This window comes from Furipterus horrens, unplaced genomic scaffold (assembly GCF_987537825.1).
Source record: "Furipterus horrens unplaced genomic scaffold, mFurHor1.1.pri manual_scaffold_1, whole genome shotgun sequence".
Classification (NCBI taxonomy): domain Eukaryota; kingdom Metazoa; phylum Chordata; class Mammalia; order Chiroptera; family Furipteridae; genus Furipterus; species Furipterus horrens.
Genome location: NW_028327171.1, coordinates 115,620,008 through 115,642,021, shown reverse-complemented (window position 1 = coordinate 115,642,021; position 22,014 = coordinate 115,620,008). Strand labels below are relative to the sequence as shown.

Genomic DNA, 22,014 nt, shown 5'->3' with positions numbered 1-22,014 from the left:
AAAATGACCCACATATATCCTGTCTAAAGGAAACGCAGCTCAGAACAAAAGTTCTACACAGACTGAAAGTGAAGGGAATGGAAAATATATATTCCAAGCAAATGGACAAGAAAAAAAGCCAGAGTTGCAGTACTTTTATCAGACAAAATAGACTTCAAAACAAAGGCCATTAAAAGAGACAGAGAAAGACACATCATAATACTTAAGGGAAGACTCCATCAAGAAGGTATAACCCAGGCCCTGGCTGCTGTGGCTCAGTGGATTGAACATTGGCCTGCGAGCCAAGTGTCGCTGGTTCGATTCCCAGTCAGTGCACAGGACTAGGTTGCACAACAGGTCCCCAGTTGGGGGTGCGAGTGAGAGGCAAACACAGTGATGTTCCTCTGCTTCTCTTTCTCCTTTCCCCTCTTCTACAAATAAATAAATAAACAAACAAATAAAAAAATATTTTTTTAAAAAAGGTATAACTCTTGTAAACATATATGCACCCAACATAGAAGCACTTAAGTATATAAAGAAAATCTTGGAGGACTTCAAGAAAGATACCAACAGCAACACACTCCTACTAGGGGATTTTAACACCTCACTGTCAACAATGGCTGGATCTTCCAAACAAAGAATCAACAAGGATATTGTGGCACTAAACAACACTCTAGATCAAATGAACTTAATTGGTATATACAGACCCTTTCACCCAAAAGAAGCAAAAATATACATTCTTCTCAAATGCACATAGAACATTTTCAAAGATGGACTACAAGGTAGGACACAAAACAAACCTCAACAAAGTCAAGAAAACTGAAATCATATTAAGCATTCCTTCAGATCACAATGTCTTGAAACTAGAAACCAACCTCAGGGAAAAAAACATTCAAATTCATGGAGACTGAATAACATGCTATTAAATAATGAATGGGTTAACAACGAGATTGGGGAAGACATCAAAAAGTTTCTGCAAACAAATGAAAATGAACACACAACAGCCCAAAATCTATGAGACACAATAAAGGCAGTACAGAGAAAGAAGTTCATAGCAATACAAGCATAACTAAAAAAGATAGAAATTTTTCAAATAAGCAATCTAATCCTACATCTACAAGAACTAGAGGAACAACAACAAACAAAGCCCAGAGCAAGTGGAAGGAAGGGAATAACTAAGATCAGAGCAGAATTAAATGACATGGAGACTAAAAGAACAATTCAAAGGATCAATAAATCCAGGAGCTTGTTCTTTGGAAAGGTAAATAAAATCGACAAGCCTTTAACCAGACTCATCAAGAGAAAAAGAGAGAGAACCCAAATAAGTAAAATTAGGAATGAAAGAAAAGTTACAACTGATATCACAGAAATACAAAGAATTGTCAGAAATTACTATGAAGAACTATATGCCAAGAAATTTGACAACCTGGGTAAAATGGTCAAAATTCTAGAAATATATAATCTTCCAAAGCTGAATCAAGAAGAAGCAGAAAGCCTGAGTAGACTGATAACAACTAGTGAAATTGAAGCAGTAATCAAAAAATTCCCAGCACACAAAAGCCCTGAACCATTTGTCTTCACAGAGGAATTTTACCAAACATTTAAGAATGAGCTAACTCTTATCCTTCTCAAACTATTTCAAAAAATTCAAAACGAGGGAAGACTCCCAAACTCTTTTTATGAGGCCAATATTATCCTAATTCCAAAACCAGGTAAAGGCAAAACAAAGAAAGAAAACTACAGGCCATTATCACTGTTGAACATAGATGCTAAAATTCTCAGTAAAATATTGGCAAATTAGATTTAGGAATACATTAAAAAGATCATACACCATGACAGGTTGGGATTCATCCCAAGGATCCAAGGATGGTACAATATTTGCAAATCAATAAACATAATACACACCACATAAACAAAATGAAAGACAAAGATTACATGATCATATCAATAGATACTGAAAAAACATTTGATAAAGTACAACATCCATTTATGATAAAAATGCTCAGCAAAGTGGACATAGAGGGAACATAACTCTTCATAATAAAGGCCATATATGAGAAATCCACAGCCAACATCATACTCAGTAGGCAAAGACTAAAAGCTTTCCCCATAAGATCAGGAACAAGACAAGGGTGTCTACTTTCATCCTTTCTATTTGACATAGTATTGGAAGTTCTAGCCACAGTGACGAGACAAGAAAAAGAAATCAAAGGCAATCAAATTGGAAAGAGGAAGTGAAACTATCATTGCTTGCAGATGACATGATAGTGCATACAGAAAACCCTATAGACTCTACCAAAAAGCTATTAGACCTAATAAATGAATTTGGCAAAATAGCAGGATACAAAATCAATATTCAGAAATCAAAGGCATTTTTGTGCACCAACAATGAAATATTAGAGGCAGAAACTAGAGGGAAATCGCATTTACTATAGCAACAAGAAAAATAAAGTACCTAGGAATAAGCTTAACCAAGGAGGTAAAAGATCTATATTCAGAAAACTATAGAACACCGAGGAAAGAAATTAAGGAAGACACAAATAAATGGAAGCATATACTCTGTTCATGGATTGGAAAAAATAACATCATTAAAATGCCCATACTACACAAAGTGATCTATAGATTCAATGCAATCCCCATTAAAATACCAATGACGTATTTCACAGATATAGAACAAATATTTCAAAAATTAAGTGGAACCACAAACAACTCCAAATAATCTCAGCAATTCTGAGAAAGAAGAACAAAGCAAGAAGGATCAGAATATCTGATATCAAACTGTATTATAAGGCCGCTGTAATCAAAACTGTGTGGTACTCACATAAGAGCAGACACATATATCAATGGAACAAAACAGAGAACCCAGAAATAAACCCAAGTTTCTGCTGTCAATTAATATTTGACAAAAGGGGCAGAAGCATACAGTGGAGTAAATGTTGTTGGGAGATCTGGACAGGTATATGCAAAAAAAATGAAACTAGATCACCAACTTATCCATACACCAAAATAAACTAAAATGGATAAAACACGTGAATGTAAGCCCTGCCACCATAAAAATCCTAGAGGACAACACAGGCAGTAAAATTACAAATATCGCACAGAGCAATATTTTAGCCAATATATCTCCTAGAGCAGGGGATATAAAAGAAAGAATAAACAAATGGGACTACATCAAATTAAAAAGCTTCTGCACGCCTAAAGAAAACATCAGCAAAATCAAAAGGGAACCAACTGTATTGGAAAACATATTTGCCAATGATATCTCAGACAAGGGTTTGGTCTCCAAAATATGTAAAGCACTCATATGACTTAATACTGGGAAGACAATCCAATTTAAAAACTGGGCAAAGGACCTGAACAGTTCTCCAAGGAGGACATGCAGAGGGCCCATAGGCATATGACAGGATGCTCAACGTCACTAGCCATCAGAGAGATGCAAATTAAAACCACAAGGAGATACAACCTAACACCAATCAGAATGTCCTTCACTAACAAATCAACAAACAAGTGCTAGCGAGGATGTGGAGAAAAGGTAACCCTAGTGCACTGTTGGTGGGAATGTAGACTGGTGCAGCCACTGTGGAAAACAGTATGGAATTTTCTCAAAAAACTGAAAATGGGACTGCCTTTTGATCCAGCAATCCTACTGCTGTGGTTACACTTGAAGAACCCTGAAACACCAATTCAAAAGAACCTATGTACCCCTACGTTCATAGCAGTGTTATTTACAATAGCCAAGTGCTGGAAACAGCCTAAGTGCCCATCAGTAAAAGAGTGGATCAAAAAACTGGTACATTTACACAATGAAATACTACACAGCAGAAAGAAAGCAGGAATTCCTACCCTTCGTTACAGCACGGATGGAAATGGAGAGTATTATGCTAAGTGAAATAAACCAGGTAATGAAAGACAAATACCATATGATCTCATCTATAAGTGGATCCTAATGAACAAAACAAACTGATGAGCAAAATAGAACCAGAGACATGGAAATAAGGAACAAATTGACAGTGACCAGAGGGATGGAAGGAGGGGGACGGTGGGGAAAGAAGAGGAAGGGTCTAGTATAAAGAACACATGGACATGGACAACAGGATGGGGATTGACTGTGGGAGCAGGGAAGTGGGTGGGGCAGGAGAGAGCAATGGGCAAAAAACTGGGACAACTGTAATTGAACAACAATAAAATAAAATAAAAGGTGGGAGAGGGAACGTTGGGATCTTGCTCATGTAGGAGTCAATCCTCAGAGTCCTTGGAGTATGGCTCTTCAGACAATGCCTGACCCTCATCTAGCCTGGCTGGGAGAAGCAACCTCTTCAGCTACTTTCCAGTGGGATTCTGTGCCCAACTTCAGAGTGAGTCCATTCTTTCCCATGATGAGATTGGAGGGGTGGTTTCCTCCCTCCTCCTGGATCCATTCCTGTGTTAGTTTCCTTGGGCTGCCATAGCCAAATTCCACAGATGGGTAAGAAATTTATTCCTTCACAGTCCAGAGGCTGGACACTCAAGTTCAAGGTTTCAGGAGGGTAGGCTCCTTCTGAAGCCTTTCTCCTTGTACATGGAATCTTTTTCTGGCATCTTTTCTGTCTCTGTGTATGTCTGTCTAATCCCCCTCTTCTTACAGGACACCACTCTTATGGATTAGGACCCATCACAATAGCCTCATTTTAACTTAACCACCTTTTTAATGGCTGTATCTCCACACATTGTCACATTCTGAGCTACTGAGGGTTGGGACCTCAACATATGAACTTTGAGGAGATACAACTCAGCCCATAATATTTCTTCTCCCCAATATCTGGAAGCTCAGTCTTCAGGCCCCTGGCCCTAACAGAACCTTCCAAGACCCCCAGAGTAGGGCTGATGAAGGAACCTTGGGGCTCCCAGGCCTTTAGGGTCTTGTTAGTGAGTTACACATGTGCTTGCTTCCTAAACATGTCTACAAAAGTACACAATGCTCGTGCATGAAAATACATGCTCACATATATACACACATGTTCACACACATGCGACACAGTGCCTGAAGGCACACTTTTCTTTCCAAGACCTGTGCAGTTTCAGCTCACAATGAAGAAGGAAATAACTTCCAAGAAGCTCATAATCGTTAAGTCACCTGGATGTGTTTAGAGCCAGTAATCCAAGCACTGTTTAATTCCTTTCCTTCTTCCACTTCGGCCTCCCAGGAAAGCACAGCAGCTAGCACCCTAGGTGGTTTCACAGGGGGGTTGGAAGTGGCTGCTCCTGCACAGACTGGCCTGCCGGGGGAGGCTGGGCACACAGACTCTCCCGGAACTGCCTCTGCTCTCAGGGGTGATGACAGGAGTGGCCATGCCTTCCTCTGCAGATGAAAACTCCCTGGACAAGACAGATTGCCAGATTTTCAAGAATTGGTAGGGATGGTTAAGGAGGGTCTTCTTCACTTTTTCCTTTTCCTTCTTTTCTTTTCTTTTAATCCCCTTTATGTAAATAAGCAGTTGTCTTAGTCAGATTTGCCTAAGGTCACCCAGATATTTTGTGGACCAGAACCCTGATGCAAGCCCCCAGGAGCGTGGACATGCTATCACTGTGGTCAGTACCTGTAGTATTGGCAGTTGGGAAGAGATAGAGGAGAGTGGACTCTGCTGTCCATGGTACCCTCAGGCCTGTGCCCAGGGAGTGCTGTGGCTGGTGGAAAAGGTGGCAAGTCCTTGAACCATCCCTGAACTGAGCAAAGGGTCCAAGAGGAAGTCTGCCCAGAGGGAAGTGGGAGGAAGGCCTCACCTCACCTATGAGCCAGGAAAGCCTCCTGGAAGAGACGATTCTTGATCTGGTCTTGAAAAGGACCAGGCATTGGCCTGAGTGTGTTGAGAGGAAAGAGCGTTCCCAGTCCACCTTGTGGAGGCCAGAGGCATGGGAGAATGGAGAACTTCTAGGGGTGACTAGGCACCAGGGAAGTGCAGAGCCCTGGGGCCAGCAGGAGATGAGAAAGGAGGACATAAGGAAGATGGGCACTGGTGACAGAGGAGCAGAGAAAGGAGTCAAGTTGGGATGATGTGGCAATGTGTGGTTTTAGATGTCATGGGGAGGGTATGGGACATAGAGAAGCTGAGTAGGCAGAGAAGGGGTAGGAGGCCATCACAGGAGTTCAGGCAGAAGGAATGGCAGCAACTTAGCTAAGGGGGGTGTCATAGAGATGATGAGTTTGGGGGTTGATGGGTTCACCTGTCCATGTGACCTGACTTGCTGCTGGGTGCAGACAGTGGGTGCCATGCCTAGTTGCAGGCATCTCTTTTGCCTGGACCCAAGACAGAGGGAGGAATGGAGAGAATGAGTTCATAGGCAGCTCCTGGAGCCTCCTGGAGTGACCAGTGTCCCCACCCAGAGCCTCCCCTTTCCTTGTGGATCACAGTAAAAACTGAATTGGGCTGGCAGGAGGGCTCTTCTTTCCTCCACAGGCTTCTTGGAGAAGAATCGAGATGTGCTGAGCACAGATATTCTCACACTGGTCCACTCCTCCCAAAACAAGTTCCTGCGGGAAATCTTCAGGTTGGAACCAGCAGACATCAAACTGGGCCTTGGAACCATCCTGGGGAAGGCAGGGAACCAGTTCTTCAAGGTAGGTCGCATGGTTGTCTCTTTCAGTGTCTCTCCATCCTTCGGACCTCTGGGGTTAGATGTGTGTGCAGCAAAAACCTATTGCCCAGGGTCTGGGTTTCTCAGTCTAGGCACAGAGGCGAGTGAAAACAGGAGTGAAGTGTTGCTGTTGCCACATGGATAGGAGTGAAGGGACAGGTGCACATGAATGTGCTTGCTTCTGAGTGTGTGGTGATCTTGCCAGGGCACATATGCTTTTGCTAATATTGTTATGTGTCTATATTGGGGTATGTGTGTGTGTGTGTATGTGTGTGTTCTGACTGCTGTATGTGTGCATGGTTGTGTGTGGTGTCTGTGGTGTGTGTGTGTGGTACATGGGTGTGCATGTGATATGTGTGTGATGTCTGTAGTTGTGTGAATGTTTTTGTGGTGTATGTGGTGTCTCTGGTGTGTGTGGGTGTGAATGTGGGTGCGGGTGTGGGTATGGATGTAGAATGTGTGTGTGTTTGCAGTATATGGGATGTGTGTTGGAATATGTGTATACATTTTGAGTGGTGTGTGTGGTATATTGTATGGTCCATGTGTGTGCATGTAGTATGCATGTGGTATGTGTATGGTATCTACAATGTGTGTATGACTGATATGTGAGTGTTGTGCTTAATGTGGTGTGTGTGGTATGTGTGGTGTGTGATGTGCATTTTGTGGTGTGTGTAGTATATATGTGGTGTACGTGTGTTTTGTGGGTCATGTATGTAGTATGTAGTGTATGTATTTGGCATGTGCGTGTGTGTGTGGTATGTGTATGGTGTCTTTGATATGGGTCTGTTTTGTGTGGTATATATGTGTTGTTAATGTGTGTGTTTTGTGGTGTCTACCTACCTATTGCCCCCACCCTGCAACACCCCCCTCTCATGCCTTCTTCACTCCTCAACCATGACTGTTCCAGAAAAGCCCTGTGAATCTTCTTATGAGGAACCTCACCCCCACCCTCAGGAGGCTGAGCCAACTGAATGGCTGAGGAATTGAAAAAACAGAAAAAGGGTCCCCCTCTCTCCATGCCATGAATTCAGTACTAGCCACACTGAAGTACCCTTGACATTATATCACTCCCCTTCCACCTCTGCAGGAACTCCCGTGGCCTCCAGTCTCATGTGCAGTGCAGGCCCAGGGAGGAACCCAGGAGCCCTGAGACTGTGCAGGAATTACCCAGGCCTGTAATCAGATGGAATCATGCTAGACTCTCCACAGCTGAGGCCAGAGCGCAGCCTCATCCTGACCCTGCAGATCTCCAGAGCATGACATAGAAGTTTCAGGGAACAGGATGACAGTGGAGAAAAAAATGCACATTATTTTGGACACCAAGACAAGAGGAAAATGCTGCCCATTATTATTAAAAAGCCTAGTGATTGCATCCTCTCCTTAGAGGTGTTAAGATGTGAAGAGCTTAGTGTCTCCAGACTGATTCAATCTGGCAGTACACACCTTTGCTCAGGTACATTTGACCTTGGGAAGGTTTGATCAAAAAGCATTGCTCACAAGTAACATTGCACAAAACACACATGGTGAGAGGCTTGAGCTTTTTTTCCCCTCTTGCATCCATAAGTTAATACACTTATTTTAGAGTGATATATATTTACTATAATGCATACAACGTATAGTATAAAGCATTCAAAAAACCATATGAAGCCTAGACGACAACTGAAATGCAGAAGGGAGAGGTAAAAAGTGAATGTTCCCAGTTCTAACATTCTCTTCTCACCCTGGTGCATCATCTTGTGCATTCTACTTGGGAGACCCCAACTCTATACAGGATGCATTTGCCCCATATTACTCCCCTCTTGTCCTCAGTATCCAACTGTGGATCTGCAAACAATAGGCATTTGGGGAACCTGTGATGGATGAATGAATGCAGCCCTCCTGCAACTGGAAAAGTCAGCATTTGTGCTATGTGTCACTACCAGAACTAATAGTAGAGACAAGGATTGAATCTTTATGGGAGCTTTATTCAGATGTTGGTTATCTGAGAAGACAGTGGGTTATGTACCCTAAAAACCATCTTAATATCTCATCTCAAACCAACTTTTTTTATAAGAAGAAAAAAAGAGTAGGTAAAGGGTTTGAAAACCAGGAAAAAGGTTAATCAAATAAAGCTGCAGTCTGGTGATTTTCCTAGCATCCCATCATTCCCTGACAGACGAATCTTTACTGTGTCCTGGTCTAAAAATGTCCTCTCCCTGGAGCGGAATGATTCAGATACAATCTTGATTGCTTGCAGTCTTCCTGGGGCACAAAAGTTGAATTGCTTGCAGGCTTTCTAGAGTCAGAGTAGGACCAGTCATGCATTCTAGGTCTTGGAACAGCTTTCTACATACATTAATCACCAAACCTATTAACTATAACTAAAGCTAAAACATTTATACTCTTCAGTTCCCCCATCACTCCTACCTGTGGGACCTTGGCAGAAGCCCTTACTGTGCTATGGGTCAACTGTACCTCAGGCGGTACTCTCCAAACCCTCACTTGGATCCTGTGCTTCTGCCCACAGTCTGCAGAATCTGGCAGGCGGCCTGCCACCTTGGCAGGCCAGTTCAAGCAGTCTCTGGACCAGCTGATGAAAATCGTGACCAACTGCCAGCCCTACTTCATCCGCTGCATCAAACCCAATGAGTACAAGAAGCCGCTGGTAATGGGAAGGATGGGGCCCCTACTGGATGAGTTTGATGGCATCTAGGGCCCTGTCACTCCCTTCACCAGGGCCCAGACAACATTAGAACTGTTTTCTGCTCCCATTTTATAAGTGGGACACTGAGTGACCATTCTAGGCCATTCTCAGGTCAGTGACCTGCAGGGCTTGGGTCACCCAGACCTCAGTTGTCTCAGCCCTGCAGTTTGCCTGATTGTACACTTGGCCCTGTGCTTCTTTTTTCAGAGACTATATTCTCTTCTGTAAAGTTAGACCTGAATTTGCCTGCAGGGGGAAGCAAGGATTGTACTAGATGCTTCTGGCACATCTGCATATGCAAATAGCACCCAGTAAAGGCCACAACAAGTACTATAATTTTAGAGGCTGATGGCCACTCCTGGTTGCCCTTGGAGAGTGACTTTATCCACTTCTGTGTGGTGTGGGGTAGGAGCCTGCTAACTGCCCAGGAGCCCCTGACTGTGGGCGTGGGAATCCCACCCGGAGGCTGCAAATACAGGACTCCCCAAACCGGGATATGCCATCTGAAAGGAAACAAAATGACTCAAAAAATCTTATAAAGAAAAAAAATATTATATTAAATTAAGTGCCTTTTTGAGAAAAAGAAAATTGTATGAAATTGATGCTGTCCCAGGTATTCCAGAATGTATCTTCCTGATAAGCACAGTGATCAAATGTTAGGTAAGAACACTACTCCCAGAAGCCCTCTGCCCATACCTTCATTCTCTAACTTAGGAGCCAGACAGCATGGCGGGGACTGAGGCTACTGCTCAGGACCTCATAGATGGTAGCTGCTATGTGGGTGTAGGGGGATCCCAGGCTGAGGACTCAAGCAGGCTCAGTTTTCAGCCCTAGCTCAGCCACTTAGGAGTGTGGTCCTGAGCCTCAGGTACCTAATTTTTAAATTGGAACTAAGTATCCCACCATGTAGGCCTGTTGTAAAGATTAAATGAGAAATACTAAATAAATAGGGGCTAACTAGTTTTCCCAAACTAACTGCTATGTGGCCGTGGATCCTATGAGCAATTGTCTCTGGGACCCTCAGCCTTTCCAGGCAGATCGTTGCTGGGCTTGCCAGATTGGAGGGTGTGCCTCTAATGCCCAGACACTCATGGTGGATGGAAGGTTGAGGGGGGTCTCCAGTAGGCTGCGTCATGCAAAGTCTTGGGGTCTCATTTGAGACCCAGCATCCCTTTGCAAAGCATCAGGAGCAAATTCCTCTCCTCACCACAGCCCCCTCCCTGGGCCAGGAGATACTGAGCTGACCAGAGTATTTTCTGGCTCTGAGTAGGAAATATATTTCTTTCTTCTGCTTGAGTGTAGGAGGCAGGACGTTTCTGGGAGTGCTGCAGTCAGGAGGAGGCAATGTTCTTTGGGATCACTGTTTTGGGACGCTTAAAAACATTTTAAACTGGGCATATGCAGATCACTTCTATATTCACAGTATTTTGCATATCCTGAGAAGAGGGAAAGTATTCAGTGGTGTGGATGTCACAGTTTCTGTTACCAACTTTTATCTACTTAGAAACACTTTAAGAACTTTTTAGTGGCTGTGACCAAGTATTTCTCTTTAAAAAGGAATTCTAATTAAACCAAACCCTTGTCTTGTTCTCCCGTACTTGGGATTGTCGCGGGGGAGGGCAGGGCGACTCTCTCAGCCCTGCCTCTGCACGCAGCTCTTCGACCGGGAGCTGTGCCTGCGGCAGCTGCGCTACTCTGGCATGATGGAGACGGTGCGCATCCGCCAGGCTGGCTTCCCGCTGCGCTACACTTTCGAGCAGTTTTCACAGAGGTTCCGCGTCCTGCTGCCTAGCGCCTCCCGCCTGCAGGTGCGTACTCTGCGGACCAGCCATGTTGGCCCACAGGCGGTGCCGTGCACCTCGGAACCCCGCTGCCGGTGGGCGCCCAATTCTATCAGGTCTCTGTGGCTGCCCTCCTGATGTCCAGGGCCCCTCCTCTCCAAGCTTTCAAATGAGCCTGTTCTTCCTTCCCTCCTCACCTCTTCCCTTCCTCATTTGTCACCCTCTACCCCACCCCCACCCCCGCAGTGCCCTAGAAGCGAGGAAGGGGCTAGTTCACCCCCGGGTTCCAGAAAGTGTTGGTGGCTGAATATGTTCCTTCCTTGAGTGTCTGCAGTTTAAAGCAAGCACTCTTTGATGTCCCGGATATGATCTGGCTGGGGAGCAGGAAGTCCTCTCTATTTTTCCTCAAACACCCAGCTATCCTCAAATTTGGGATGCTCGGGTGTCCTGCAGCCACATAGAAGCCACAAGCCCTGCAAAATGTAGTGGCCTCATGATCCCAGAGCCTGATTGTTCCCTGAGGCCCCAGTCTTGATCCCGAGGTGCCTTGTGCCCTGCGCCAGCAGCCCCTGACTGTGAAGTCTGTAGGAGGAAGAGGACTCAGATCCCTAGAAAGCCCTGTAGGAGGGAACGTTAGCCTCCTGCCTTGGGGTCCCTGCTCTAGCTCCACCAAGCCACACCTATTTCTTCTTGGAAGCTTCAGGACAAGTTTCGAGAGATGACGCTGTGCATCGCTGAACTGTGGTTGGGAACAGACAAAGACTGGAAAATGGGAAGGAACAAAATTTTTCTGAAGGTGAGACCCTGAATGTGGAAGTCTCAGCCTCCTGAAGAATGTGGGGGCTGATCTGGGCCCACCAGGGGGCACTGGCTCTCTCGCCCTGGTCTGCATATGGCCCCTACCCTGAAGCACCCTGTTGTGGTAGAGAACAGTGCTGAGAAATTCAGGAGGTTTCTTGGAGGGGGCATCCATGGAAGACCTGAGCATAAGGAAGGGCTCCCTCCAAGCCACTAGGCAGAGCAAGAAGGAACTCAGGGTAGGTGCCCACTGTCTCCAGAACACGCCTTCACCATGCATGCGTCACAGTCCACGTTAGTGAGTTTTGTCTGGCCTGGGGAAGCTCTGCCTCTACAGAGCCCCAAAGAGCTGGCTTTTCAGTGTGTTGACCCCCTCACCTATGAGAACTTGTCCTTAGGCAGTCGTATGCAGGCTGCACCACTATGTGACTCCCTCCCTCCCTCCCAACTTACTGGGAGGCCCAAGGTCACACAGAGGCAGCCTGGTGGACCTACTAGCCTTTAAGCCATCTAGGATTACCAGTGGGGTCGAAGAGCCAGTGGGGAGAAAATATTCCTGTCCCCAATCCTCGCAATCCCTGGATGGGTGGGCAAATCGAGGAAGAGGAGGTGAAGGTGAAGGTCAGTTCAGGAAGAATTTCTGCAGCCATCCAAGCACCCCATCCCGTCCCTGCCACCCTTTCCTGCATCCTCTACTGCCCCTCATTTCCCCATAGAGCCCTCCCTCATCCATCCCCAGAAGGACCTCCTGGTCCCACCCTCTAGCCAGTCCATGCACTAGTCAGGCCTGTGCTAGGGCTTCAGGCTCAGACATGAAGAAAGAAGCAGTGTGGCTTCAGGTTCTATTGGGAAGGTGAAGCTGGGAGAGGGAAGGCATCTGCCCAGGAGTGTGAGACACAGTGACATAGAGTATATAGTATGGGTGGATGGTTGAAGAGGAGAGTGCCCACCCCTTCATTCTTCTTCCCTGGTTGCTTCTTGAGGTCACAGTTTAGGATTAGGTCATCTCTGTGTCCCCCATAACCACACAGGCACACCAAGACATTCAATGCTTGCTTGATGTAAGGCTGATGAAGGCAGGAAGGGCCTCCAAGCCCTTGCCTCTCCTCACTAGCTGCCAAAGCCTGTGCTGCTCTCTGTTCTACAAAGATAGTCTGTGCCTTCCAGGGGTTAGGATGACAGTGAGCCAGGGAAAGTCACAGCTCAGTGATGACTCTCACACTATGAATCCTACCCAAAAGCTGAAGGGAACATTTATCTATTGAAACATGCATGAGTCTGTAATACAGTTGAATGCACAATTCACATGAATTTTGGGAACTAAAACAACTCCAGTGAAATTTTTGCCCCCATCTTGGGTTCTCCAGAGCAGAAATGAAATTTGCCAGATTGAATTAACAAGAAGAAAGCTAAAATGGAAAGTTCTTGGATTGGGGTTGGAGGTTTGTAGATGCAGCTCTCATTTCTGAGCTACATTAGGGTCAATTTGAAGGCTTTTCCCCCTGTTTAGCCTCTCAGGAGCACATGTGGGAAAAGTCTGAGAAGTCTGAGTTCTGGAGACAGAGCCCTGGCCTCAGGTGGAGGTGTGGGGTGAAGGGTAGCAGCCATATGATGAGATCTCTCCTGTTCCAGGAAAATCAAGATACTCTGCTGGAGGTACAGAGGAGCCAGGCTCTGGAAAAAGCAGCAATTAGCATCCAGAGAGTCCTGAGGAGCTACAGATACAGGTGCCAGCCCTGCCCCTACCCCCCTCCCAGCCCACACACCTGCCCATCATGTGCCCTGGGGGGGCCTGCAGCCCCCAAACCAGGAAAACAAGTTCTTGCTGGTGCCTCCCTGGGAGTAACTGAGGCACCAGATCTCTCAGGACCTTCTGACCAAGAACACTACAACCTGTGTTGGCCAGAGAATTCTAGTACAATATTTGAATGTGTTTTGTGGGGGGTGGGGGCGGTGGGGGGGTATCCACTACATAAGCAAGAGTCAAATGAAGTGTCAGCTTTGGTCTCCATATTTTGATGTTCTCTTTTAATTATCTTAGAGAATGTGTGGGTTTGGCCTTTATTAGATCGTTGGCTTTGGAAGGAAGAAAAGAACTGTCTTTGACTCAGTTCCCTAGTCAGTAAGAAGGTAATACTTGACTTTTAGTTCTGGTTCAGCACATCAACAATATTATTACCTTCCTTATCCTCACCATGTCCAGACCGTTCTGCAGGTCCACAGACCTGGTCCCTGCACTATTCTGTCTGCTTATCACTAACCATAGAAAGGACTGGAAACCCAGACATGAGAAAATGGAGAAAGCAGCTGACCCATGAGAAAAGAGGCTGTGGGCATCTGTGAGTCAAGTCATGAGGCAGGGAGGATTGGTTTGGAAGGCCAGACCATGGTAACACTGATCTCACCAGCAGCCACCATCAGGCCAGGCAGTTGTCAACCAATGATCCTTGGTGCCAATTCAATGCCAAGAGGAATTCCTAATCTGAGGTGTGGTTTAAAAGGAAACTGTATTCCGTGCAAACAGCTCAGTTGCGATACAACACAGCGGCAAAGAGCACAACTGTGACACGGCTCAGTGGTGTTACAGCTCAATTATGAAACAGCATGGCTGTGGAACAGCATGGCTCTGAGGGAGCCTCAGGGTGAGTGCCTCTCTGGCTAGACGGTTTTGCTCTGCTCTGTTCCAGCGAAAGTGCAGTCTTCACTCTTGGTGTAAAGAGCAAATGTGTTCTCCTAACCAGAGGAGAACTGACTTATACAAAGAGAAGTCTCCACCCGCAGGCAAATGAGGACTCCAAATTCTCACAGTCTGATTTGTTAAAAAAAACACTGCCCTCATTGGTCAATATGTAGCCACTGTAATTGGTTAATGAAGATGCTAATGAGGAAATAGCCATGCAGCTCTGATTGGAGCAGGAATGCCTCATTCCTGTTCGCTGAAATACAACGAAGAACCATATTATGAGGGCTAGCTCAGCCAGCAGGAACACAGTGCAGGCAGGCAGTTCAGTGTAGGCTTCTCCCTGAAGCATGGCTTACATGAGAGGCCCCTGTTTAACAGTGACTGTTAGGTTCTGGATAGGCTCTGGCTATATATTTGAGCCCAGTTGGCCACCAGGAGTTTTTATCAACAGGTAGTTTCATTCTTGGGATCAACACAGTGATGCACAGGTTGCCTTCCCAGAATAGTCAGAGACAGGCAGGGGTGGCCACCCTCGCTGCAGATGCATTTTTTTTACTTTAATAATTTTTAATTTTTCAATTACAGTTGATATACAATATTATATTAGTATCAGGTATACAACTCAGCGATTAGGCATTTATATAACTTACAAAGTGATCACCCCAATAAACCCAGTACCCATCTGACACCATACATAGTTATTACAGTATTATGGGCTATATTCCCTATGCTGTACTCTACATTCCCCATGGCTACTCTATAACTATCATTCCCAACCCCCTCTCCTATCTGGCAATTGTCAAAATGTTCTCTGTATCTATGAGTCTATTTCTGTTCTGCTTATTTGTTTATTTTGTTTTTAGATTTCACATATAATTGAAATCGTATGGCATTCGTCTTCCTCTGTCTGACTTAATTTACTCAGCACAGTACCCTCTGGGTCCATCCATGTTGTTGCAGATGGCAAGATTTCATTCTGTTTTTACAACTGAGTCATATTCCATTGTATAAATACACCACTTCTTCTTTATCCATTCATTTATTGATGGACACTTAGGTTGCTTCACTACCTTGGCTATTGTAAATAATGCTGCAATGAATATCTAAATGTATATGCTTTTGATTCAGTGTTTTGGGTTTCTTCAGATAAATACCCATAAGGGGATTTGTTGGGTCCTTCTTGTCTCTTGTGATAGCATTTGATTTAAAGTCTATTTTGTCTGGTATGAGTATTGCTACACCAGCTTTTTTGTTTGTTTGTTTCCATGTCCATGAAATATTCTTTTCCATCCCTTTATTTTCAGTCTGTGTGTATCTTTCAATCTGAAGTGAGCCTTTGTAGACAGTATATTTAAGGGTCTTGTTTTGTTAAATGGACCATTTAATTCATTTGCATTTAAAGTAATTGTTAATAAACATGTATGTATTGTCATTTTAGTTTTCATAGTTTTGATCTTTTTTTCTTCTCCTTCTTAAAGAAAATCTTTTAACATTTTATGTAATACTTCTTTGGTGCTGATAAACTCTTTAACCAGTTTTTTTGGTCTGGGAAGTTTTGTAACCATCCTTTGAATTTAAATGATAGCCTTGCTTGGTAGAGTAATCTAGATTGTAGTTCATTTCTTATCATCACTTTGAATATTTCTTGCTAATCCTTTCTGGCCTACAAAGTTTCTGTTGAGGAATCGTCTGGGTCCTGACAGTCTTATGGGAGCTCCCTTGTAGCTAAGTAACTGCTTTTCTCTTGTTACTTTTAAGATTCTTTCTGTGTTTAACTTTTGGCATTTTAAATATTGTATGTCTTTATGTGAGCCTCTTTTGGTTCATCTTCTTTGGGACTCTGTACTTCCTGGACTAGTATGTCTATTTCCTTCAACAGATTAGGGAAGTTTTCCATCATTATTTTTTCGAAAAGGTTTTCAATTTCTTGCTTTCTCTCTTCTCCTTCTTGCACACCCCTAATGTGAATATTAGTAGGCTTGAAGTTGTCCCAGAGGCTCCTTATACTATCCTCATTTTTTTAGTTTTTTTTCTTTTCACTCTTCTGATCGAATGTTCTCTGCTTCCTTATCTTCCAAATTGCTGATTTTATTTTCTGCTTCATCTACTCTACCACTGATTCCCTGAAATACACTCTTTATTTTAGTTATTGTGTTCTTCATTTCTGACTGGTTCTTTTTTATGTTTCCTACAATATCTCCATTTTTATGTTTGCTATCATTTTGTTGAATTTTTTACTGAGTTCGTCTACTCTACCCCTACGTTCATTAAGTATCCTTATAACCAGTATTTTGACTCTTTATCTGGTAGATTGCTTATCTCCATTTTGTTTAGTTGTTTTTCTGGAGTTTTGTTCTGTTATTTCATCTGGGACTTTTGTGTGTGAGTGTGTGTGTGTGTCTCCTCATTTTGGCAGATTCCTTGTGTTTGTTTTTATGTGTTAGGTAGAGCTGCTACATCTCTTGGTCTTGGTAGAGTGGTCTCATGTAGTAAGTGTCCTGTAGGGTTCAGTGTCTCAGCCTTGGTCATCCAAGCTGGTTGCTCCAGATGCACCCCCATAGTATGTTACGTGCATTCATCTGTTGGTTGAGCCCTGATTGCTTTCACTATATTGATGGGAGGGATTTACCCCCAGGGCTGAACAGCTGTGAGGAGTAGGTATGATCACAGAAGATGATAAGCTGTTCAGGGGTGGATCTTATGGAGCAAGACTCACTTCATCAGAGCTCTGGTGCCCAATGAGTCTGCCTTAGAAGTGTGTCACTTGTGGGGGAGGTTGGGTGATGCTCTGGCAAAGTTGTCCACTGGGTATGCTGGTTCTGGGTGCCTCCCAGGGGTTTCAGACCAAGGTCAACTATCACCTGTGCCCTGCCTTGGGTCACCCAGCATGAGCTACAAAGCGATCTACAGATGGTTGCTACTTATGCTGGACTTGGAGGTGCCAGGGAGAGGCCAAGCTGCAAGATGAGTCTGGCTGCTACTAGTGCCAGGCCTGGGCCCACTTAGCAGGAGGTACAGGGCACACTGAGGCCAGACGCTTTTTGGTTAGGATTTGTGAGCCTTGGAGAGATTCTAGAAAAGTTTGTGGTATGAACCAACACAGGCCAGTTGTATGGAAAAGTCACTGAAAACAGCTTGGGTTGGCCCAAAAGTTGGGCAGAGCTGAGTCTCAGGGAATCACCATGTTGGGATGAACAATGTTAAACAAGTTGATGGAGACTCAGATATGATGCCTGCCTGCTGGGCCAAGGGAGGAGGGCTTAGGGCAAAAAGAAAAAGGCCTCTTCCAACACTCCTGTCTGAGAGAAAGCTGCCCCTACATCCTCACTGGGCAATTCAGTTTCTCCCCATATGTTCCTGGTGCCTACTGAGCTGCTGCCCTAGAGCTGGAGTCCAGAGTGAGTCAGTTCAAGTAAGTTCATGTGGGAGCCCTTTAAGAGGAATGCCTTGGACTACAGAAGTCCTATATCTCGCTCAGTCACAGTCCCTGCTGGTTTTCACATCCAAAAAATTTTGGAACTTCTCTTCTGGGCACTGGAATACTGGGCTGGGGAGCCTGGTGTGGTACTGGAACCTCTTACTCCTCAGGAGGGGCCTCTGTAGCCAAGATATCCCTCTCAGTTTTTAACCATCATGCACAGGTGGGGAACCAATTCATTCAATGTCTCTGCGATTTCTACCAGTCTTTTAAATATATATATATTTAATTGATTATGCTATTACAGTTGTCCCAATTTTTCCCCTTTGCTCCCTCCACCCAGCACCCCCCACTCTCTCAAGCAATCCTCCCACCATTGTTCATGTCCATGAGTCTTGCATGTAAGTTCTTTGGCTACTCCATTTTCTATACTATACTTTTTTTACATCCCTATGGCTATTCTGTAACTACCTGTTTGTACTTCTTAATCCCCTCACCTCTTCACCCACTCCCCTACAATGCCCTCCAATCTGGCATCCATCAAAATGCTCTCCATAGCCATGATTCTGTACTCAAGGTGCACCCTTCATGTGGGCTAAGTACACCCTCCTCTTGTAGTTGAGCCTTGGTGCTGTTGACAGGTGAATGGGAGAGATTTACCTAGGCCAGTCAGCTGCAAGGAGTCGCTGTGACCACTTACTGCCAAGCTCCAACCTCCGTGGAGGATCAGCTGTGCAGGAGCAGGGTGGTGGTGCTCCGAAGTTGTCTGTAGCTGTCCACTGGGTGCCAGGTTCTGATGTTTCCTGGGTGGTGCAGGCTGCACTCAGCCCCCACCTGTGTTTTGCCTGGGGCCACCCTGCCTGAGCTATAGAGCAATCTGAAATGGCTGCTACTTGTGCTGGGCTTGGAGATACCCAGATGAAGCCAAGCTGTGAATCTAGGCTGGCTGCTGCTAGTGCCATGCCTGGGGCCACTAGCAAGAGGTATGGGGGCTAGAGGCTCACTGAGGTCAGATGTTGCTTGTTTGAAAGGATTTCAGAAGTAGGGAAGCTTGAGCCAAGACCAGCCATTCATATGGAAAAGCTACTGTTAACAGCTATAAGTTGAGTGGGACAGAGACTCCAAGAATCTCAGGGCAAGGCAAACAGCCAGGTTGTTGGAATCTTAGATATGGTACCTGCCTTCCAGCTCTGTGGCTCTGCCCACCTATTTGTCCAGGAGTAAGCTGTCTGCCAGCTCTTGCCTTGATGCCAGCCACTTCAGTTCCTCCATATATGCCACTGGTGCCTTTCAAGCTGCTATCCCAGTGCTGGAACTCAGAGGGAGTGAGTCTGAGTAGGTTCATGTGTGGTTTCTTTAAGAGGAGCTGCTTGGGTTTTTGCAGCCAGAAGTTATAGGGTTTTTTCTTCCTAGCACTGGTACCATGGGCTGGGGGGCCTGGTGTGGGGCTGGGACTCCAAGCTCCTAAGATATCCCTCTTGAACTTTTATCCACCGCACATGGGTGTGGGACCAGCCCATTCCATGTTTCCAATCTCTCCTACCAGTCTGGCTGGATGTGGTTTCTTTAATTCTGTATTTGTCAGGCTTCCATTCAACTCAGTTTCTCCTGGTTCTGACTGATGGCTGTTCTATAATTTAGTTGTAATTTTGATGCAGTTGTGTGAGGAGGCAAGGCGTGTTTACCTATGCTTCCATCTTGATCATAAGTCTCAAGTATACAATTCTATGATACATCATCTCTATACTGCATTGTGTGTTTCCCTCTGTCACTGTAAATTTGACCCCCTTTACTCTCTTTATCATCCTCACACAACTCTTCCCCTCCAGTAACCTTTATACTGTTGTCCGTGTCTATGAGTTTGTTTTGTTTATTCATCTGTTGCTTTCTGTTTTATATTCCGCATATGAGTAAAATCATATAGTTCTTGTGACTTTTCATCTGACTTATTTTGCTTAGCATGATACTCTCAAGATCCATCCTTTTTTTTTTTTTGGCAATATTTTATTCTTTCTTTTGACTAATGTCCCATAGTATATATGTACAATATCTTCACTAACCAATCATCCATTGAAGGACAGTTAGGTTGTTTCTATGTCTTGGCTACCATGTACAATGCTGCAATGAATATATATCCTTAAGAATAAATGTTTTCAAAATTTTTGGATATACTCAGAAAAACAATTGAGTGTATTAGAGTTCCTTTTTCTCCATATCCTCTCCAACAGCTGTTATTTTGTGTCTTATTGATAATAACCATTTAACAATTGTAAGGTGGTATTTCATTGTGGTTTTCATTTGCATTTCCCTTATAGCTAGTGAAGTTGAGCATCTTTTTATATATATATCTGTTGGTCATTTGTATGTCTTTTTGGAAAAGATGTCTGTTCAGATCTTGTGCCCAGTTTTTAATAGAATTGTTTGTTGTTGAGTTGTATATGTTCTTTTTATATTTTGCATATTAGCTCCTTATTAAAGGTATTGTTTGCAAATATCTTCTCCCATTTGGTTGGTTGCCTTTTTGTTTTGTTGGCGGTTTCTTTTGTTGTGCAGAGCTTTTTAGTTTGATGTAGTCCCTTTTATTTATTTGTGCTTTTACTTCCCCTAACTTTGGTGCCAAGTTTGTGAAATCCTCTCTGGGACTGAGGTTGATAGTTTAGTACCTGCGTTTTTTCTATTTCTTGTTTCAGGTCTTATATTAAAATCTTTAATTCATTTTGAATTATTCTTATGTATAGTGTAAGATAGCAGTCTAGTTTCAATCTTTTAAGTATATTTTATTGATTATGCTGTTACAGTTGTCCCAATTTCTTTTCCCTTTGCTCCCCTCTGGCCAGCATTCCTCTTCCCTCCAACAATCCCACCCCCTTAGTTCATATCCATGGGTTGTCCATATAAGTTCTTTGGCTTCACCCTTAACTTGTACTTACCAGTTATGCTTCTTAATCCCTGCACCATTTCCCCATTTCTCCCCCTTCCCCCTTCCAACTGATAACCCTCCAAATGAGGCCCTTACCTAAGATTCCGTTTCTATTCTGGTTGTTTGCTTAGTTTGTTTTTGTTTTTATTTTTTTTAGGTTCTTTTGTTGATAGTTCTGAGTTTGTTGTCATTTTAATGTTCATAGTTTTCTTCTTCTTTTTCCTAAATAAGTCCCTTTAACTTTTCATGCAATAATGGCTTGGTGATGATGAACTCCTTTAGCTTTATCTTGTCTGGGAAGCTCTTTGTCTGCCATTCCACTCTAAATGATAGCTTTGCTGTATTGAGTAATCTTGGTTGTAGGTACTTGCTTTTCATTGCTTTGACTATTCCTTTCCAGTCCCTTCTTGCCTATAGTTTCCTTTGAGAAATCAGCTGATAGTCTTATAGTAACCCCATTGTTGGTAACTCTCTTCTTCTCTCTTGTTGCTTTTAAGATTCTCTTTTTATCTTTCACCTTTGGCATTTGAATTATGATGTGCCTTGGTGTGGTCTTCTTTGAGTCTAGCTTGTTTGGAATTCTCTTCGCTTCCAGGATTTGTATGTCTGTTTCCTTGACCAAATTTGGGAAGTTTTCCTTCATTATTTTTTCACATAAGTTTTCAATTTCTTGCTCTTCCTTTTCTCCTTCTGGCACCCCTATGAATTGGATGTTGGTATGTTTAAAGTTGTCCCAGAAGTTCCTAAGCCTCTTCTCATTTTTTTCAATTCTTATTTCCTCATTCTGCACTGGTTGACTCTTTTTTATTTTTTCCCCTTATGTTCCAAAACATTGATTTGAACCCTGATTTCCTTTCCTTAACCATTGGTTTCATGTGAATTTTCCTTTGTTTCACTTTGCTTAGCCTTTACTTCTTCCTCTCTGTGTTTGCCATACTCAAGCATATCTGTCAAGTCTGTGAGCATCAATATCACCAGAGTTTTGAACTCTGTATCTGTTAGGTTGGCTATCTCCTCATCAGTTAGCTCTCCCGCTGGAACCTTGATCTGTTCCCTCTTTTGGGTCATACTCCTCTGTCTCCTCATCCTGACAGATTTCTGTGTTTGCCTTTGTGTCTTAGGTAGAGCTGTCACACCTGT

The 22,014-nt window shown here is 44.0% G+C and overlaps 1 protein-coding gene across 1 annotated transcript in view; it reads left to right on the top strand.

Annotated features, from left to right (window-relative positions):
* Positions 1–22,014, top strand: part of MYO7B (myosin VIIB) — a 114,662-nt gene that overhangs the window by 36,757 nt on the left and 55,891 nt on the right. The window contains exons 14-18 of the mRNA XM_090287083.1: positions 6,414–6,574; positions 9,098–9,235; positions 10,930–11,082; positions 11,753–11,851; positions 13,486–13,580. Of these exons, the coding sequence (XP_090143209.1) occupies positions 6,414–6,574; positions 9,098–9,235; positions 10,930–11,082; positions 11,753–11,851; positions 13,486–13,580 (646 nt within the window). The remainder of the gene's footprint in view (positions 1–6,413; positions 6,575–9,097; positions 9,236–10,929; positions 11,083–11,752; positions 11,852–13,485; positions 13,581–22,014) is intronic.